Here is a 20,687-nt window from a genome sequence, read left to right as displayed (position 1 = left end):
TCCAGTTAAAAAATGAGGTCCTACCCGGCATCATCACAAAAACAGACAAGACACGTGAGCTACGTGCATGCATGCATGCATCATATCGCGGCAACGGCGGATGACTGGCAAAGTTGCCGGAGTTCCGCCTTCGACGGCATCCTGGGCACCACAGCTTCGGAGCATTTCGCGTTTCCCCGCGCAAATAGACATGCGCTCTGCTTGTGTAAATAAGCAAACCTGGTTCCACCGAAACCGCCCCTCGATTTCTAAGACAACTCTCCGGGGCTTAAGTCAGTTGTTAGCATGATCGCTTCCGTACAACCTTCTCGTGATGCGCAAAGTGCGCTCCAATCTGCCGCTGCAAAAGTTGATCATCGGGTGTTGCTAGATTCGAGCACCTGCGGATTCGCAATCGGCAAGGCTGCCCCTGACCCAGAAGCTTCTATATCTGCGTAATTGGTTTGCACTCCCTGACGCAGTACCCCGCAGAAGATTCGTCTCGAGTCGATCGAATTTTGTCTTTCGCACGTGGCGGCAAAGCTGCAGCTAGGCAAGAAGCTCCAGTGTTCGCGAGCATAGTTGATACTTGTTGATATACCACTTTTGCAGACGCCTGATGCTCTATCGGTCGTATTGTATACTTTCCGGATCTTCTTGAGGCTGCTTCTGCACCAAAAGCTTTCATGGGCATGCGCATGCAGCATCTGAGAGACACCAGCAAGTGCGATGGGCACAAGTGCCACAAACCTTAGCCATTTGATGCTAGCTTGGAACATCGTTGCGACTCTCTCTCTCTCACTGCGATATCCCTTCAGAACTCGCGACCGTCACGAGCTCTTTCGTCACGAGCTCGTCATTCTCATCTATCGACACCTCGGGAACCCTTTGCATCAGTTCCTACAATTCCGGACCAGTGGAATAAGCGTACAACTGCAACAATACCAACAGTGTCCGCCTCATGAAGCGCTCGACATTAACCCACGAATGGTTTCGTTTCATGAGATTGCTTCGATGGCTTCTGGTACCTGTGCTTTAGATGTTCCGATCGTTGACTGGCGCGGGGATGCTTGTAGGCGTGCTGGATAGCGGGTGTCCAAAACTCGGATCCAACGATCGGAGCGCAGTGAACCTTCTGACAAGAGCATCATCTGCATTTTCTCAGGAAGATATGATGAAAACTTTCGATAAGAATGTGGACAGCTGGCAGCACTGCGTCCGGAACTCCCACGATATGCTGCTTGACGACGTGCGTCAATGCGAGAAATATCAGGTGAGCCTTCCTTGTGTGTGAAGCTGCGCTCTTCCCACTGAAGTCATTCTCTTCAATTTCTGGGAATGCTCCAGGTTAATATGTTTTGGTAAAAAAGACCTGACAACGCTTTCAGACTGGTCTTTCAGCTCCGGCAGATTTTCCGTCCTCTCCCTCGTAGTCCTCTATTCAAGGGAACCCTCCTTTTCTCTGCCCAGTGGCGTTTCCCTTCTTCACATCTGCTCGGCGAGATGGCTTGGATTTCGGCGCTGTATATCATGGACGTTTGTCCCCTAGGAGCTCAGACGCGCTTGATGGACGGTGGGACCGAGTCCGCCTTCTGCTGCGTAGGTGTATATGTATCTACTCCTCCTCCTCAGGAATCCTCTGGTGATCCGCTCGGTTGCGAGAATATTCACGGACCGTGGAGCGTATTTCACCTCCATACCGCGCACGAGCACTAAAGCAACACAGCAGTTCATGGCAGATGAAGGGAGAGCACGACTTGTTTAAGAACGGTGCGACGGTTCGAGTGACATGTCTAGAGATTCGTGAGCGTCAACAGAGCGTTTGATGCCATAGAATGCGCGTTCGACTCGATCATACCACGAAGTAGAGACCGGCACGAGGAGCAGCCCAACATGAATGCAAGCAGCGTGTTAGACGACACCATATGGGCGGTGGAAAGCTATGTTGTGCGAGAGCAGGATGGATGAGTTCGCGGAAAAGAAGCCACGAAGAGTGGTTCAACCTATGATGCGGTGTTGGACGATTCTTTCCGTTTGGCGATTTGGCGGCGAACATTCGACTGAATCCCCGCTAGCGCTGATGCTGCGATCATTCCCGCCAGCGTTTCCTTCATGAACAGTAATTTGCCGCCCTCTGGGCGCCCACGCAAAGGACCATCATCGCTTCCGAAGGGAGTCTCGTTGAGCGAGATCACCGCCCTTGCCTCTCGAAATACGCATTCGCGTTTCAGGACGAAGTCGATGGTGTGTTGTTTCACGCGCGCCTGTCTCGAATAGAAGGGTCCCATTTTCGTTCTCCAAGCGTGTCGCTTTATCATGGTTCACGTCAAAGAACGGGAAAACTCGGATCCTGTGGCTCCTCTCGCATTTATTTTTTTGAGCGAGAGTCTGGGGTGGAATGGATTGCTGAGGAGCCAGTCATCTGGATAGGTTTTGATTTGATCTTTTTCAAGAGTAGACAATGTTCAAGAGATTGACAACAAGAAGGTTCGCTCATCCACTAGCTGAGCGAAGCACGAAGTACTCGAAAATCTGAGGCTTTCAACTGCCAGCCAGCACTTAAAGCAAAAAAAATTCCGCGTCCATTCTTCAGTCCAACGATGCATTCCTGGTTTTCGATATCTGTGAGAGAAACGAGCAAAAGAACAAGGTTTATTTGGAGACGCGTTCTATAACTCACAGCTGTATGTAGAACATCATGAATGTTTTGGGCTGTCGCGTAACTCCGCTCTGCAACGGAGAGCCACGCAAACGACTCCACAATTAGTGCGAGCTGCAAGTCGTTTTATTAAAACAATCAAGAGAATCTAAGAAAGCCTGATCCCAATTAAGCGACTTTATATAGTGTGTGAGTGGGTTCCCAGATTCAGCCGAGAAGGGACAGAAGTACAGAAGATGTCTCTCTGGTCGGTTGCGCGAATCCAGCTTTCTGCAGATGCTGCTCGGCCCGTGTGGATTACGTCTGAAACAATGTCGCAACGTCTGGCCTTGCAAGTGTTGGAAGCATCATATTTCCGTCAAAAAGATGCACCATTCTATCTTTTCACGAAACCGGACCGCTTTCGAGAGTTTCTCGTCGGAAATCCATGGGACAGCAGTATGATAGCGCCGCTTTCCCATCGATCAAAGAGGCGACGATGTGCATGAGGTAGTCAGCATCCAATATTGAGGGTGAATGCAGTGAAGGCTATCAGCTCAGCAAGTCATTATTCTGATTAGGGAGCATCTAGTCGTGATGACGACCTTGAGCCCGCTTATTGCTATGCTGAGCGCACGGGCTTACTGCTGCCGCCGTCAGTGCTGGCCACGATCCGAAACCTGAACAAAGAATTGGAATACCTCCATAGTGTTCGTAAAAAACCAGGAAATAACTCAGGAGCTCGCTTCCGTTTTTTGGCGAGCTTGGTTCCTGCTCTATTCGCCACCTCTGCCCGGAGCACATAGCAGCTACTCGAGAAAGCCAAGCACTGCAGGCGCCGGCGCTTAGTTATCAATGTCGGGCGACCACGCGGGCGAGCTACACGGCGAGTGCTCTTCGGAATCGTGGCAGTCAGAGCCATATGCAGCCCATGCCCGCAGTGAGTGCGTCACAGCAGCGGCAATTATAGACGGGCTCGTGGAGGTCGATGTCGCGAGACCTTGCCCTGGTGCGTACGCAGCGTCCCTCGATATCCCGTTAACAGGCTGAAGATCATCTGCCTGGTACGGCTCGCCCCTGTATTCGAAATCTTCCCACCAGTCCGTGTTAGAGCCTTCCGAAGTTTGTGTCGATGTCTCGCATTTATCCGCATCCGCATCCTGAGTAACAACTGTTTCGCCGCATTCCGAAGACGCCCGCCGAATCCTGGAGCGGAGCAAAGACCACGGCGCTACCGAAGCGCTCCGATGGGTCTGGGTTTCAACGCTCGACTGCTCATGGGAATGCCCGTACGACGCTGATTGACCTGCATTTGCGGTCGAAACAGGCTCGTCTACCATGATGACGATTTCCGAGTCCGAGGCATCTGAATGATCCAGATCCGCAGAGTCCGTCTGCACAGAAGAAAGCAAATCGCATGAGACATAATAGTCATAATCATCATCCGCAAACTGGACACGCCTGCGCACCTGACCATAGCTCGCACCACTGGGCGGCAACTGAATATCCACAAACAGCGGTTGACCCACAAGATCGAGGAGGAGCCGCGGATTTCGCAGTCGGTAAAAGCGCTGCTCCTGCCAATTCCAGCTTCTCGTAGCGCCGATTGCATCCACAGTATGCTCCAGGGATCGCTCTGCCTCGACTTCCAGAGGCTTGCTCGCGGGAGCACCAGTCTCTGTTGAGGACGCACAACCCGACGGCGAACGTTTCATCCGAGCTCGCTCTGACCTTGTCCACTGTACACCGGTTACCTGCGCAGGCTCAACTGATTCCGGCTGTCCCTCACATCGTATATCGGTTGCGTACTGGCGTAGCGGAAACAGCTTCAGGGACTTGTGCGTCGGGGCCGCCTCGTCGTCAGTAATGCTCACTTGTAAGTCCACGTCAGCGTGAGCGGACAACGTCCGCTGCATCTCGCGGATAGGTTGAAACGCACCGCCCGCGCTTAAACTGCTGTTCGTTTGTCCTAAAATCAGCAAAAGACTATTAGGCAAGAATTCTGAGACTTCAGAGGGCTGTTCAGATTCTTCGTGTCCTGCAGAGCTGTGTTCATCCGCCGACACGGACTGTTTTCCTTTTCCTACGCGTCGAACCCGCAGCACCACATTTCTACCAACGGTGTGCAGACTGTTCCGATCGGGAGAACCCCCATTGCTCATAGTTTACGCAAGTTTGATACGTTGCACGTCAGCATACGTCGACTTGCATTCGCACGGCGAAAGCGAGAATACTCGATGCGTTGAAGTATACAGCACAAGCGCTTTGCTTGTGCGAGATGCCTGGCGCCGCCGTCCAGATGAGCGCGCTCAGAGATGCTGCACTGGACGGAAGAGGTACGAGTCTCTGAACTGCCTCCCTTTGAACTGTGGTGTGTGTTGGCTAGGCTTGGCTCTCATGAATGAGCCGAAGAAGGTGTGGCCTGTGCAGTTCGATCCACGGGACAACTATCGACGGTTCTGGCCCCGAGCTGGGGTGGGTCTTTCCGTAGGCTGCTTCGTGGGAGCTGGCTACGGGGTTTGCTTCGGCCTGGGGAGGCCTTACCGTTTTCGGAGGCAGCAGTGCGTTGTGGTGCCTTCTCTTGAACCATTTGCACAAGATGGGCTTGTTGTTGGGTGTTTTTGTGGAGTTGCATTCGGGATAGGGTTTGGATCGGGTGTAGCGCGAGGTATCGGTTTTGCATGGACACGAAAGGACCTGCTCAACTTTCGGTTGCGAAGCATAGACTACCCGTTATCACTAGAAACCAGCGACCTGGAAACGGATAGGCTCTCCTCCGACTTACTGAACACCAATCAGGCGTTTAACGTTGCGACGGCGCACCAGTCTGTGCCTGCGTTTCTGCGGTTGGCTGTAGCGCAATGGCTCAAACAACACCGAGCAGAGAACTAGACAGGACCTGAGCCTTGTGGTTCGCCAGCTGTTTAGTCTTTTCTAGCGTTCCTCGTGGAAGCACTTTTGACACTTAACTGGAAGCGAATGACTCGTTTCTGATTGATGATGCTTCAAGTGCATTTTCCGAATGGCCTGACTTGGTGCAGGAGCCGGAGCGAAGGGCTCATTTCTGATCGAAGATGCTTTCCATGCGTTTTGCGGATGTCTGTCCGGCGAATCGATATTGCAGGCGAGCGAGCCTAGCGCGAGATTCAGGCCTTGAGCCAGAAATTCGTCGAGAGGAGAAGATTAGTTTCCCAGGCGCATTCGTGGGACGGGGCGCTTACAATCGTCCAGCTCAAGATCCCAACTGGCGGTGGCCCGCTGGAGCATTCCCAGATGAGGATTCGTCCTTTCGTGCAACAAAGAACAAGATGATGACGGCAAATATCTTGCATTCCTTTCTCGTGCAGTGCAAACTACCTGTTGTATGGTTAGAAAAATGAGACATCGCCATGTGATTTGAGGTCTTGGAAGCCCGTTGTTTTCCGAGGCAGAAGGTACGTGTTTGGCTGAATAATCTCAACGGCGTTGGCATCAAACTTTTGTAACCAGTCAAGCGAGTGGGCCTGTCGACGTCCGCAGGCGCTGCGGGACCGCTCCTTTCGACGTGGCGCTTCTGCAGCAGGCTCACGTGCTCTCGCTGCCGATATGCAGCTACTTCAAGAAGCTTTTCTTTTCAAACGCTGTGCGAAACGAGTAGGATTTGGAAACTCTGGCCGAATGTCGGCCACTAGTTTATGTTTATGCATCGAGGGGGAATGCACCCGTTGGAAGCAAATGCTCCTGCGCATTGATATCAACAGTGCCGCTCTTGTAATGCTCATATCTCCGATCTCATCTAGAAGGCTCAAGGGAACATCCCTCTATGCGCATGCATCCCTCGCTCCAGTGGGCCACCGTGCAAGGCGACGCAGCTGATCATTCATATGGCCCCAGGGTCTCCCTCGCTGCCAAGTTTTCCGATAGGTTTCCGCAGCGGTAACCTGCCTTCGGTGGCGCAATGCAGGCAAGAAGCGAAAGCTATATTCCTTTTATTAGTCAGGACAAGAAAATTGCACTTTAAGGCTCAGATCATTGTGACTCTTTTTGTAAACGCTCTTCAAGGAAACTGCGTGCTCGTGCAATTCGACTCATTCGAGCTTTTTTGCGGGCTTCTAAATGTTGCTCAATTCCCGCACGAACACGTTCTTGGACTGTGCACCAGCTGCGACCAATACCGCTTTTGAGCGAGTCAGCGAATGCCGAAGCTACTCGGAACGCACGGTTCAAGAGGCCCTCGTGATTCAGAAAGCCTACTGAAAGCGATCCGCGGCGCACAAACTCTTCTCTCCACGCCCTAAACGCATTGTACAGTGAAGTCGGATCGCTGAGGCGAATGCTGCTCAGCGCAGGGTCATGCCTTCTGACTAGTTTCCGCCGTCCACTGCCATGACACATGCCGCAACGTATGTATCGCCGAGCAGTGCATAGCGGGCACGGGTCACTATGCTGGAGCTTCTTCTCGTAGAGCACAAAACCTGAACCACGGCACAAAGAGCACCGAACGATGCCAAACCCACCACACTTTGTGCAGCGTTCACGTGGTGGTGGCCTGCGGCGAACAAAGAGGCCTCTTTGCTCCCGAGACCAGAGGCGCGTCCCTCGGGCAGAGTCCGAAATTCGGGAAACAATATTCAGCGTTACAAGGATTCCGAGAATTCCAATCACAGCGGAGCCCTCGACGAGTCCCCACGCACACAGCTGCGTCCTGCGGCGGCGCTGTAGTTGACGCTCACCACAAAAGCGTGTCTTTTCTGAAGCAAAGACGGCTTCAGGCGTTGAAAAACTCTGCCGTCTCACCTGAGGCGCCTCGGTCCACCTCGTTGTGCACCGAACTGTACGGGAAGGAACACCTCTGGAAGCGTTCTTCTCTCGAATTTCCCTAAAACTAAGATTCTCCATCGAATAGAGGAGTCCAGGAGCTACAAATCTAGCAGTGACTTACGTAAACACCTCATAGAGAGCTCGCTTTTTATGCAAACAATACGTCCACGCACTCGACACTATGAATGCGTCCACTGGCCTCAACGCGTTCAACTGCAGAGTGCGGTCTGCAACGCGCAAGGAATCCCGAAATTGCGTGCGCGGCGCTCAGTGCCGTACGCGAGCGGCTTTCAACTCAATTCTGTTTCGGCTCCGCTGTGTTGTCTAGATGGAGATGGATATTACAGATCAATGTACCGCATAGATCACAGACGAATTGCTTACAAGATATATCATTTACTGAAAATTGCAACGAGGACTGCATTTACCTTCAGCTCATTCGTAGCGGAGAACACAGATGGTGGTGGAACACTGAAAGAAAAGATTGAAAGCATTTCGTGCCAAAATCGATATTCTTAAAGCATGATTGCTCTCAACGCTAGAAGACGATCCGTTGATCACTCTAGGGAAAGCAAAAGGCGTCGATACGATTTACTACTGGTGTTCCTGTTTCACACCAGACTGTATATGTGGTCATCAAAATACTGAGATCCAGTCGCAAAAAAAGTCCAAATGCATGCATGGCCATCTTCCGCCGAATCGCTCGAACACAAGTCCTGACACGTCGCGATCGGTATGAAGCACGGGGACGTCGGTTTGTTTCTTCAGTCAATATGACTTACTTCAAACGATACGCTCGAAGCGTGTATGAGTATTTGCGGAGAGGAATCGCATTGTATGTACGATCGAGCTCGATGAGAACGAGGACATCATTATCTGTTCTAACTGCAGTAGATTCATTTTGCGGCCTCAGTTTCGCTCATCGAAAAGGCTCATACAACAGCACCGACCACTTTGGCGAATCATTGAAGACTTTCTCCTGACGTCCAGCGACGTCATTCTATTGGAAAACGTGGTATTTCACCATTCTTCTTGCGTTTGAGCTTTTACCAATGCAATCGGGGAAGAGCTGCTTTCTATCTCTGCATGCGCTCGGTCGTTAAAGCTCATCGAAGGAGTGTTTTCTATCGTGAAACGTAGTGATCGTTCTAGTGGGCGAATCGCTGAAGCTTTCAGCACACGGTAACACATCGGGACACATTTTGTCTTTACTTTCCAAGTCTTTCGATCCTCCGGGAAACTCCTGACTTAAGGACGGGAGGAAGTACGTTCGTTTCAGGAAAAAAACCCTTTGGATGAACTGTGCGTATACTTCAGAAGAACGAGATGGAGAGGAGCCGGTGGAGCGGCTCGGCGATAGAAAATCACGCAGAGTTGACAGAGCACCAAATGGCACTGAGCGCTCGAGTTCGAGGAATCCTTAGACTAGTGAGTTCAACCAGCGGCAACAAACGCATGGAGTTTGTGAACCGAGACTTCAGCACTGCTATTAATATCAGACGATTTGCGGTGCTGGAGACGAGGGCCGCAGAGCTGAGGCGATCTAACTTCGTGTGGAAGCCTCGCAGACCCGAAGTGTACATTTTTCGACCGGCCGACAGCAGTCTGCCGGTCGAAAAAGGCTGGGAATCGTCTGCGCGTGAATACATTTATTGACCACTATGGTTTTGATACGATTTTCGCTCCTCAGATTAGCATCTATTAGATTCTTTCGCTTGTGGGTTTTATTTTTGCTGTGCTTGCGTCCGGGGAGTTTCGTATTTAGAAAGCACCTACTGGGCCGAAATAAGGGCAAAATGAAACTAGTTTACCAGTCTCTTTGAATATGTCTCCTGTGACTGCCGTTTGAGGTTCTCGGACGTGCACCTGTGACGCGGCGAGTACGCTTAACCCAAAGTAGCGTACCTAGTTAGCGCGGTAGCAGCACTCACGCCTATGCTATGCTCCAGAGGCTTGTTTGGCTTGAGAGGTCTACACGTGCCTCAAGACTGGCAAACAATTAAGCACCAGACACTCAAAGCGTGCAATGATCTGGTATACAAGATCCTCTCTAACCGCGAAGGCAGCGTGCTCCAGGATTTCGACGAGCTCTCAGACACTCTCTGCCAGGTACTCGATGCTTCCGAACTGGCTCGGAACGTATCAGCGGAGCCTGAACACGTGGAGGCGAGCGAGAGTGTGTTTAGGGAACTCTCTCAATACATGCAAGAGCTGAACTGTGACGAGAATCTGTGTGGAGCACTGCTCCGCAAGCAGGACGCAGTAACCTGCGAGGAGCAAGCACTGGTCCGCTCGTTGCAACGCGACTTTGCTTTGCGCGGAGGAGCAAGTTTATCGCCATCAAAGCGTAAACACGTCGCCGCAGTACAGAATGAAATCCTCGAATGGAGCATGCGCGTCACAGCGGTATTCCGAGATGCGGAGAAAAGCCCCGGGAAGCGTTTCGGGTCCGCAAATGTGAACATCGCCTGGAACTCGCTCACTGCTTTGCTAAATAAGCGATCAGAGCTCGCACAGGTGCTATCGTACCCATCATATGCTCACTTCGTAGCTCTCGACAAGTTGCTTCGCCACCCCCATGGCGTAGTATCGTTTCTCAACTCAGTTTCTTCGATGTTGAATGAGGTGCGAAGGAAGCGCCAGCATGATAGCCTTTCCCTTCAACGCTCACGATGCAGCTCGCTGGCTCGCCGACTCCAGCCATATCTTGGTGTTGATTCGGTTCTAGAAGTGTTGAGCGGCTTACTCTGTGAGTTGTTTGGAATTCGCATTTATCGGCTCCGTCAAAACCAAGTCAGGGGAGTCATCTGGCATCCAAGCGTAGAGCACGCTATGTTGGTGGACGCGCGGAACGGGAACTTCGTCGGCGAGGTGTTTTTTGATTTGTTTGCTCGCGATGGCAAGATGCCGGGAGCAGCGCACTACGCGTTACGAGGGAGTCGTCGACTACGTGATGGCTCCAGTCAGCTGCCGAGCGCTGCCATTGTCTGTGATTTTCCGCCTATAATAAGAAAAGCGGGGATGCAACATTATCAGTTGGAGACTCTCCTGCATGAACTTGGACATGTTTTACATACGATTATGTCGAGAACGCGCTTCCAGCACCTCTCTGGAACTCGCGGTCCAATGGATTTTGTGGAAATCCCGAGCCATCTCATGGAAAACTTTGCGTGGGATGCTGCTTGGATGCGCCGTTTCGCCCCAAATGGGCCACGTCAATTTTTGGCAGAACTTGAAGAGGCGAGACAGGAGGCCGTTGTCGCGGAGATAGCTCTGCAGACGCCTTTCGCGGCGCTGGACCTGGCACTCCACTCCCATGATCATTTTGGATGGGGTAATGAGGCGCGATCGAAGATCAAAAGAATTATCGCTGAGGTCGTTCGGGAATACGGGCGCTTGGAACAAGTCTTGTATCGGGATGGAATCCCATATATGCCGCATATCATTGGTTATGGAGGATGCTACTATTCTTACCTTTTGGCAAGAATACTCGCAGCAGAAGTATGGAATCGGCTGTTTCGTGATTCCAAGTTATCTATGGCGGCTGCAGGGGAGCTTTTACGGAATGGGTTTTTCCGTTTCGGCGCTTCCAAAGAACCGCGAGAAATTCTTGCTACGGTTCTCAACGGTGAAGAACCGAGCTTCCGGGGTATTGCGGAAGCTATCGGCATGGCTGATAGCCAGTATGCAACGCTGCCAGTTTTGGCCTCGGCAAATCGTTCCGAATTGTGCGCTGAACCCTCAGCTTGATGCATATGCAAGCGAGTTCGGCCTCGTTCCTTTCACATGGGCTATCCAAGAGCTGAACTCCCCTCCTTCCAGGATTTTTATCCTGCTGTTTGCCTTTATGTCCGTTAGTGTGTGTAAATGCACGGACGCGTGCCTACGTTCATGTCTGCATCCGCGCAGGCTTGCGGGCGTTCCTACCTGGTAGCCCAACTTCTGCGCGTGGCTTTCTGCTTTCCTGTCTGCCTGTGGGACTGGCCCCAGTGATCGATTCTTCACAGACCGGGAAGACTGCGGAATGGATGCCAGGCGCGATGCCCCACCAAACGAAGATACTCCGGAGATCGCGCTGCGCTTTGAACCTCCAGCGACGAGGGAAGCCATCTAGGGCGCCCACAAAGATCTGGATTCGATTCCGCAATTCTAAAGATTGTCTAGAATGAATGCTTCTGCCTCGAATTTTGAAGCAAGTAGCCGTCAGGTTTGTCTAAGAGGCGCTATGAGAATTCCCCAAGGTACGAACAAGCCCGCACTTCTATAAACACAATGAATTTTTTGCATCCAAGTATCGCATGTGCTGGGGCTTTGACTCCGAAAAAGAACCCCGCATACTGCGCGGCAGCCAGCGGCATGCTTGGCTGCGTAGCAAAGTCTGCAATCGAAGCTCGCTGCGCATTGTACGAGTCTTTCATAGCACATGGATCGCCTATGATCGTGAAGGTGTCCTTCGCCTGAATACTCGCCACGAATGTCCTGCTGCTAGCTCTGGATCCCTCGTCAACAGTGCATGGCACCCACAGAGAAAGCACTACCATCATTATGGCCGTATAGAGGAGCCCCTTGGACGCATTTTTCACTCTCCAAAAACTGCCCATATCATTGCTGCTCAAACGTCGAATATCTAACCCCCTTGCCTCATGATTGATTTAAACCGTGTATCGCTCGGAAGTATCTAAAATACCATGCGTTACGCGGCTGGGGGTGCGTCTCTTGACAGCGACTCCTCGCGAAAGACCTCGGATCGTAGCGTATAAATTTTTGCGACAAAGAAACTCTGTCTTGAAACTCGTCAAGCGGAGCGCGCTTATTTTCTCGTGAGGCACCCACTATGGCGCGCTTATGCGGTGGCGGCTGTTCAGGTCCTGCTTTTGCCTGTAATCCAACTGCTCTGCGAACCCAGAGAAGGTTTCGAGGTTGTTCGAGTTCTGGAGAGCGTCCGAGTTTCTCTCAGCCGCGCTTTGTGCGGGCGCAAAGGCGGCGAACGGCAAGACTCGCTCTTTTGCGAGCCTGTGGGAATGAGGACCCCGGCAACCACAGTGGACAGAGCAGGACAACTGAAAAACTCCAAGGGCTTGTGGATGCCTTCAAGAAACTTGGCGACCAAAAGCTGAGGGTTCAGCAGCTTTTGCACATGGCGTCGACCCTGCCACCGTTTCCGCGCGAGCGCAGAGTGCTCGCAAACCGCGTACGGGGCTGTCTCAGCGTCGTGCACGTAGATGCCTTCTTGGATAAGGAAGGCAAAGTTGAGTTTATTGGTGACTCTGACTCACAGCTTACCAAGGGGCTTGTTGCTTTCCTTATTCGAGGCCTCAGTGGATACAGTGTGGAAGAGGTATGTGCGGTGACGCCTGACTTTATCAAAGAGTCGGGTCTGGGTGTGAGTTTGACTCCAGGCCGTACGAACGGTTTTCTGAACATGCTACGGACAATGCAAGAAAAGGCCAGAATGCTCGGCATGGGTGAGGCAAACTCTATGCAGTCCACAGCAAATGGCAAGGTATCCATGAAGGAGGTCATCGAAAACAAGCTTCAGGTATTGAAACCAGACTTGATTGAAATTCGTGATGACTCCGCAAAGCATCGAGGTCACGAAGGTGCCCATGAGCGACGAGGCGAGACGCATTTTACAATCAAAATTGTGAGCGATACCTTCAAAGACATGCCCGAGGTGAAACGACACAAGCTGGTTTATGCTCTTTTGAGCGAGGAGCTTAATTCCAGAAGAATCCATGCACTGAGCATCATAACGCTCACACCGATTGAAGCACACAGTGGCCCTGGAGTTGCATAAGGGCGGCCTGCCTCTTTGACTCACTCTGATATGAAGAGCAGGGTGAGTGACAGCAGTCCTATCAGGGCGTATTTTAACCATTTGTGTGTATTCATCAGGATCGTCAGCATGCCAACTTTCGGGATAGTAAAGATAACCCGTCCAATGACGTCACTGCGTAGCAGCCATTTCTTGTCAGCAGGGTAGAGACCTCGATCGTCACCGAAGTTGTTATCCCCTTTTGTAAGGAAATATTCCAGGATACTAGAGTTTGATGCCCTTGTGCCATCGCCTATGCTCTCGGAAGCTCGTCTATGAACTTCAATAATGCGATGGATTATCGGCAGACTGCGGTCACGCAAACTGTAAACAACCATATCACCGACACGTAAAGGCCTTTCAGCTGCGGTGCGGTTGTAAAGAAATAGGATATCCCCGCGGTGAATACCTGGCTCCATGCTGCCACTGAGCACCACAACGACTGGGGACTCGGAGTAGGTCCACAGGACCAAAGCCCTCCAAAGCGTGAACGCTAAGCACAAAGTGAGCACTAGTGTGCACAGAGGTAACAGTCGCTGAACGAAAGATCGTTGCTCTAATTTTTGAGTCGCAGCGTCACCTTGTCCAAAACACGTCCGCACCCGGAACCAGAACCACCCGAGCGCCGTGCGTGTCGCTTCAGCTCTAGGCAGTGCGCTTGAGGGTGTCAAGACCTCTGAACACGAAGGGTTTGCCTCCGGGCCCTCCATCACAGCCAACGCTGGCAATAACGAACGCCTCAAAAGTCAGACGTTGCCACCAGCGGTGCAGTAGTTGCGCGCCTCGCGCTCTACGCTAGACGTCTCCAGCCGATGTGCAGACGCTTCCCAGCCTTTTTAGACTGGCCACTTACTACTGGCTTCAATTTCTTCTCGTATAATTTGAGAGGTTCTCCCAAAAATTCACTCTTGTCAACTCTGGAGGTCTTATTTCCATCACCGCACATCTCCTTATATTGATGGCGGCGTTAAATTCCCTGTTCACAAACTTCACACGTTTCCTCCCGGTGGTTGTACTCACTAACGTAAGCAATCCTCGAACTTTCGCCGTCCTTTCCATTTGCTCTTCCGTCAGCGCTCCGTACTGTTTTATATCGTCACCGCGCCGCTGACACTAATCCATCTCGACCGTCTGAAGTGTACATCCCAACTCATGGTGAATACTGGACGATTGGAACTCATCTATTGGTATTGTGGCAAAACGCCGTGCACGCTCCTTGTACGTTCTCGTCGTTGGAGCTGGTGTACACCATTTTTTCGATGCCCAGCACCCTGCTCCGAATGCTACTACGTGCCTTTGACTCTCGTCCTCTTTCAAGGCACTCAACTCATTGAAAAAGTTGGCGAATGCCCGCTGCTTCACACAGTACAAGCTCATTCACAAACGAGCCCATCGTGGCTTTGTATACTCTTTCCACAGCGCCTCCCAAAGAGCAACGCGAACTTCCATGAATTTCAGAAAAGCTCGAAAGTCCGCTTTTCGGCTAGTCACCTCGCTCATAGCTTCCAGGCGCTCTTTCACTCCTGAATTCTCTTCCTAAATTTTTTCCCTCGCACTCATTATTCCCGATTCTCGGTGATATCTCGTTCTCGAGAACTTTAAGAGACGCATGTCTTTATGACGTAAGTTGCCGTCAGTCACATCTACCATACGCTTCGATACTGCGATGGCTATTATATTCGTGTCCCCTGGGTCCGCGCCAACGACAAAGTCGTTATCCTGCACTTTCTGCGTAGCAGGATCCGCCTCTTTCTTTTCTGCATGCTTCCTCAGGGGCGAAGCCGAGGACGGAACAGGACGATTCGCCTTCAAGCGCCGAAAGTGTACACACATGGATACTTCATCGCTTTCGACCATCCATGTGAATTTCTTTTGCTTGCTCGTTTTGACACTTTTTAAATAGAAGATACTCTTCCGGTACGTGTCCCGATTTTCGCCGCTGAACTCCTCCCTGTTTACGCCGAACTCCTCATAGATATCCCTCATGATGCCGAAATAGACTCTGGAGTTGATTGTCACAAAGTATGACTTGATGTTGCATAACGGAACGACCTTGAAGCGCTTCCCCATTAGGGCAGCCTTCTGTCTCTCCGACTCTTCTTTTTTTCCTACACCCAGCTCCTTTCCGGCCTTGTCTTCGAGTTCTCGGTCAAAGAACAAGAAATAGCGCAGGATGAGGGGACAGCGCATTTCATCACCTTTTTTTCATATCTGATGACTTTTCTGCGAGATTCGCTAGCCCCAAGACCGCACGGTACTCTTGAATAGCCGAACCGATCACATAAGCTTCATTCTTTCCCCTGCGTGATGTCTTCTTGTCGAAAAATTCTTTCGCCTGTTCATGCTGCCGATCGTTGGTGATGGCAGTGACGATGGCCCAAATGCCTTTTCGAGAGAGGCCCGGGTCCAAGACCCGTTTCCATTAAAGCACAAGAGACGAAAGCCGCTGGGAGCATATTCTCTGGGAACCATTGTGCTGTTGTAAAATACGGTTTCTTCGTAATTTGCAAATAGAGAAGGACATGTCTTTCGTACAGAATTTATTACTTGGCGTGGAAGGTTCAGCTGACTTTCGGCATGACCTTGTGAACAAGTCGTCAAAGGTCGACATCTCATGTTGTTCCTCACCAATCCATCGGGGCACATTGCAGAACCCCCGAAGTACCTTGAAGAAGAAAGACTAAAACATGAAGAACGCGTGATTTGAGAATACTGCACGTGAAGAACGGAGAGCAATTGAGGCTTGTGCGAATTGACTAGATAATGGTATTGGTTATATTACGGACCCTTGTTCGAAGGTGTCGAAAATCATCTTGCAGGCATTGATGTAACGAATTCCTGCTTCATAGCGTCGAAGGTGCCACTCCAGAAATATGATTGAGAATTCTTACACGTCGTATGAAACCGTGAGCCAAGAGCGCCGCACTTTCTGTGCCGAGGCTGCACATCTATAGTTTCCAAACATGCAAAGACAGGAGCAGAGCTTGCAGTTCCGTGTTCCTTTTCCCATCGACACGGCTCTGGCGAGCATACGTCCCGGGCGGAATAACGAGAGCTATGTGCATCCACGTAGGCGCTCGGAACTCTTAACTGCTAAATTCCAAATCTATTTCTAACCCCTAGTTGTCCTTCTAAAACTAGTTGCTCTGCTGCGGCTTTTCCGTTACATCCACAGGAGCGTCTTGCGCTCCCGAATGTTCCCGCTCGATGTGCTTGTGGATAGCTTCCTGCACAGTATCTGTTTCTAGGAGCTCGCGCGCCGTCTCCTTCCAGGCCTCTGCCTCCTTCTTTGGATCGCGTCCGAAAGCATCCACGTGCTCTTCCGGACTAGACCCTGAACCCTTCTCTCCAGCAGGTGCTTCACGTAACCGGAGTGTCCTGCTGAATCCAGAGTAAGGTGTTCGATGTTTACGGCGCTCGTACAGCTCACAAGTCCTACCAGTTTCGAGCTCAATGACTTGCTTTGATGCAGAAGTTGTCGACAAGAAACACGCCATTCGCGGTGAAATTACACACAGTACGTATCGATGAATATGAGTCTCGCTCAAAAACTAAATACCTGCATCATCACAAACTCAGCACCGTGCTTGACACTCGAGATCAGCGTGCATCCGCCGAGCGCTGCAATACCCCCCAGATAGGATATGGCATGGGGCCAGTGCGCCTCGCAGAGCCCCGCAATTTTTGACCTCCACCACGAGATTGTTCCAGAAAAGGAATGAGCGGTTTGTTCGCAAGTTAGACCGTACAGCTTCGCTATGACGTCTCCTGTCACAATGGTGGCTCTAGTGCTACGTACCTTGAGGAACTCGTCGAAAGCGCCTTGGGGAGGGGCAGCCCTTCTCGGGACTTCAGTTGGCAGGTCTGAGAGTTGGCCGAGGGCGCTCGTTGGGGATGCTCCTGCAGGGCCTCTGCTGCATGCGTCCCGTTCGTTGCGAAGGTGGCATTCTGTAAGGCGCCTGACTATGTTTTTCAATCATCAGGCCGGCGTCTTGGCGTTGTCGGAACGGTGCAGGAGGCTAGAGAGCTTGCGTGGCGCCGTTTTAAACAGGTTCAATGTTTCCAGCAGGAACTTGGAACGTGTCGTTGGTATCAGGGGTTTTGCCACGGGAATGGGGCACACGAACGATCGCACCGGAGCGACGGGACAACCGCCGGGTTGGGTGCATCCGGAAAACGTTCCAGTTGGAGAAGCACTGAAAAAGTACGGGCGAGACCTTACTAGCGCGGCTGCGCTGAATCGGCTTGATCCCGTGATTGGGCGCGATGAGGAAATTCGCCGAACAATCCAAGTGCTATCGCGCCGAACAAAGAACAACCCTGTCCTTATAGGTGAGCCGGGAGTCGGCAAGACGGCTGTTGTCGAGGGTTTGGCGCAGCGTATTGCGAGGGGTGACGTCCCCGAGTCCTTGAAGAATAAGCGCGTAGTAGCTCTGGATCTAGGCGCACTCGTTGCGGGGGCAAAGTTTCGGGGAGAGTTCGAAGAGCGGCTTCGCAGTGTGCTTCGAGACGTCGAGGAGCTCCAAGGAAGCGTCATTCTTTTTATTGATGAGTTGCATATGCTCGTCGGTGCTGGTGCTGCCGAAGGTAGCCTGGATGCGAGCAACTTGTTGAAGCCTGCGCTTGCCCGGGGCGATCTTCACTGCGTTGGTGCGACAACCCTCGCTGAATACCGCAAGTATATCGAAAAGGATGCAGCACTAGCGAGAAGATTTCAACCGATTTTCGTCGCAGAACCCTCTGTCGAAGACACGATCAACATTTTGCGAGGCCTCCGCAATCGCTATGAAGTGCATCACGGTGTCCGTATTGCGGATCGAGCTCTTGTTGCTGCGGCAGTGAACGCACATCGCTACATGACAGAGAGGAAACTACCTGACTCGGCAATAGATTTGGTTGATGAAGCCGCAGCAAGGCTGAAAATGCAGCAAGAGAGCAAACCTGAAGCTATTGACGATTTGGATCGCCGCTTGATCCGACTGCGTGTCGAGCTAGAAGCACTGCGCCTAGAGCGCGACCCTGTCTCGCGAAAGCGGCTGAGCGCAGTCGAGGGAGAAGTCAGGGAGCTTGAACACCAACGGTCACAACTGGCTCTCCAATGGGAACGTGAGCGTGCTCAACTGCAGGCGATGAAACAAGCAAAAGAGGAGTTGGAAAAGGCGTTACATGAGATGGAAATGGCTGAGCGACGCGGCGAGTGGGAGAAAGTGGCGATGCTGCGGTACAAAACGATACCAGAGATTGAATCGCGCATTCCCGCTGAGCATCGAACGATTCTGCTATCGGATTCCGCCCAAGGCACGACCGCGACTACGTTAAACGTCGCTCAGAATGAGGCAGAAACGTCGGGCAAACTCGTAGCAGAGGCTGTGACTGAGAAAGATATTCTGCAAGTGATCTCGAAAGCAACAGGAATTCCGGTTCAGGCGCTAATGTCGAGCGAGAAAGAGAGACTTCTGCATCTCGAAGATCACCTCTCGAAGAGGGTAGTCGGGCAGCCTGAGGCCGTCCGCACGGTCGCGTCTGCTATTCGTCTTTCGCGAGCAGGGCTTCACGCTCACAATCGACCAATAGGATCATTTCTGTTTCTAGGGCCCACTGGCGTGGGGAAAACCGAACTTTGTAGAGGTCTGGCTGAGTTTCTTTTCGACAGCCCCGATGCAATGTGTCGCCTGGACATGAGTGAGTACTCTGAACGGCATTCAGTCGCTCGTCTCATTGGTGCACCACCCGGTTACGTCGGCTACGAGGAGGGCGGACAACTCACCGAGTCGGTGAGGCGCAGGCCCTATCAATTGGTACTTTTCGACGAATTTGAAAAGGCTCACCGGGCTGTATGTACAGTGCTTTTGCAAGTTCTAGACGATGGCCGTCTTACAGATGGTCAAGGAAGAACGGTCGATTTCCGAAACACGATTATTGTGATGACGAGTAATATCGGCGCAGATATTTTAGCCTCTCTGCCAGATGGTGTTCCGAGCAGCTTCGCACGTGACGAAGTCATGGTTCAGGTCCGGCAATTCTTTCCCCCGGAGTTCATTAACCGACTTGATGACATCATTTTGTTCAATCGACTTGGACGTGAAATCTTGAAAGATGTGGTTCGTGTACAGCTTGACGCGCTGCAGAAACTACTCCGCGAGCGAGCAGATCTCCGCCTAGACATTTCCGACGATGTAATACAGTGGCTTGTTGAACATGGATACGATCCTGTCTATGGCGCACGGCCGCTAAGAAGGGTGATCCAGAGGGCAATTCTCGAGCCATTGTCTCGCCACCTTTTGCAGGGAACAGTGCGGCACGGAGAAGATGTTCGCGTGCGCATTAGCAAACAAGCGGAAAGTTTGAGCGGGGCAACGCTTGAAATCGAGCCAAACCATGACGTTGGAGAGGCGAAAAAGGAAGAGCATGATCTTTAACACAGCAGCAGGTGCTGCTCTTTTGGTGTTGCATCAGGCGAGATGCCCCTGAAATAGATATGCGGATCGCAGGACAAATCCCAACCGCACAGTCCTTCGAATTGCTAATGAGAACTGCGCGTCGTCGAATTCGATCCTTTCCTGTGCAGCAACGATCGTGCTGGATTGCATACAAGGGAAAAGTTAGCGCTGGTGTACTCAAGCTTCAGAAGAGCGCGTAATAGGCACGTCAAGCCAGAGTGTTCTTTCGGAGGTACTTTGGACCCCACGCTAGCCTCCATCGCCAAGAATAAATGACACTGAACTAACAAGAATCCGAATAAGCGCAAGGCAGTCGCACGTAGTCCAGGGGACGGCAAAACAGCGTGTAACCGTTAATCGGCTGATCATAAGATGAGGCTTCTCAAAATTATAGCAGAGCTGTGCGTCACAACATCATCATCTCTTCCGGATTTTTCGACATTTCATTGTAAACGAGAGATTTTCGTCACCTATTCATGGATCAAGGCGCTTACGTATGATTGCTTTTCACAAGCCTACGTGACTTTGCTGTCTTGATCAAGTGAGAAGACCAAAAGACCATGTTCTTACGAACTGGCCATGTGCAGATTTTACCAGACTACCGCAGGAATTTGATCATCATTGCATGGCAAGAAGGCATTTAGGGACAGCTACAGCAATTCTAACGTATAGCATGTGTTAGATAGAATACATTTCGGTTCGGGAATTCATCAACCAGTGGGCCAAAAGCGAACCCCAGTAAGCCATCGCGGAGCATGCACCAGAACCACAAGCAGCGTTTCCTTAGTCAAAAGATAGTACGGGAAACGCTAGTGCGGGACCGGGAACCCGCAATCGAAAAAGCGGAAGGTTCGAGCAGCCGTTCCTGCGGGAGGTATCATTCCGCCCCGAATGGAAATTTTGACGCTCAGGAAGTTAAGAATCTAATTGTTTCTGTTCAAGCTCTCAAGATGTATACCATTTCGCGTCCGCCGCCGAGTCCGCGCGCATCTTAGAGTCAAACGGAACGGGTCCG

At 51.5% G+C, this 20,687-nt stretch overlaps 7 protein-coding genes across 7 annotated transcripts, besides 1 other annotated feature; 4 read left to right on the top strand and 3 right to left on the bottom strand.

The window, feature by feature from the left end:
• Positions 1-3,462: 3,462 nt before the first annotated feature.
• CYME_CMS135C (hypothetical protein) lies at positions 3,463-4,779 on the bottom strand (the record flags this gene model as incomplete). Its single annotated transcript, XM_005538743.1, has 1 exon — positions 3,463-4,779. The coding sequence occupies one exon, from the start codon at positions 4,777-4,779 to the stop codon at positions 3,463-3,465; it is 1,317 nt and encodes a 438-aa protein (XP_005538800.1).
• A 235-nt stretch (positions 4,780-5,014) lies between these two features.
• On the top strand, positions 5,015-5,509 carry CYME_CMS134C (hypothetical protein; the record flags this gene model as incomplete). Its single annotated transcript, XM_005538742.1, has 1 exon — positions 5,015-5,509. The coding sequence occupies one exon, from the start codon at positions 5,015-5,017 to the stop codon at positions 5,507-5,509; it is 495 nt and encodes a 164-aa protein (XP_005538799.1).
• A 1,116-nt stretch (positions 5,510-6,625) lies between these two features.
• CYME_CMS133C (hypothetical protein) lies at positions 6,626-7,495 on the bottom strand (the record flags this gene model as incomplete). Its single annotated transcript, XM_005538741.1, has 1 exon — positions 6,626-7,495. One exon carries the CDS (start codon positions 7,493-7,495, stop codon positions 6,626-6,628), a length of 870 nt encoding a protein of 289 aa, XP_005538798.1.
• A 1,857-nt stretch (positions 7,496-9,352) lies between these two features.
• On the top strand, positions 9,353-11,167 carry CYME_CMS132C (mitochondrial intermediate peptidase; the record flags this gene model as incomplete). Its single annotated transcript, XM_005538740.1, has 1 exon — positions 9,353-11,167. One exon carries the CDS (start codon positions 9,353-9,355, stop codon positions 11,165-11,167), a length of 1,815 nt encoding a protein of 604 aa, XP_005538797.1.
• A 1,084-nt stretch (positions 11,168-12,251) lies between these two features.
• Positions 12,252-13,214, top strand: CYME_CMS131C (unknown protein for iron-sulfur cluster formation sufE; the record flags this gene model as incomplete). Its single annotated transcript, XM_005538739.1, has 1 exon — positions 12,252-13,214. The coding sequence occupies one exon, from the start codon at positions 12,252-12,254 to the stop codon at positions 13,212-13,214; it is 963 nt and encodes a 320-aa protein (XP_005538796.1).
• A 20-nt stretch (positions 13,215-13,234) lies between these two features.
• Positions 13,235-13,942, bottom strand: CYME_CMS130C (probable signal peptidase I; the record flags this gene model as incomplete). Its single annotated transcript, XM_005538738.1, has 1 exon — positions 13,235-13,942. The coding sequence occupies one exon, from the start codon at positions 13,940-13,942 to the stop codon at positions 13,235-13,237; it is 708 nt and encodes a 235-aa protein (XP_005538795.1).
• An 87-nt stretch (positions 13,943-14,029) lies between these two features.
• Positions 14,030-16,803: a sequence feature (repetitive element).
• A 187-nt stretch (positions 16,804-16,990) lies between these two features.
• On the top strand, positions 16,991-19,651 carry CYME_CMS128C (ATP-dependent Clp protease, ATP-binding subunit ClpB; the record flags this gene model as incomplete). The annotated part of the gene is made up of 1 exon (XM_005538737.1): positions 16,991-19,651. One exon carries the CDS (start codon positions 16,991-16,993, stop codon positions 19,649-19,651), a length of 2,661 nt encoding a protein of 886 aa, XP_005538794.1.
• Positions 19,652-20,687: the final 1,036 nt, after the last annotated feature.

This window comes from Cyanidioschyzon merolae, chromosome 19, assembly GCF_000091205.1.
Source record: "Cyanidioschyzon merolae strain 10D DNA, chromosome 19, complete genome".
NCBI classification, from domain to species: domain Eukaryota; phylum Rhodophyta; class Bangiophyceae; order Cyanidiales; family Cyanidiaceae; genus Cyanidioschyzon; species Cyanidioschyzon merolae.
This window is presented reverse-complemented; position numbering and strand designations above follow the sequence as displayed.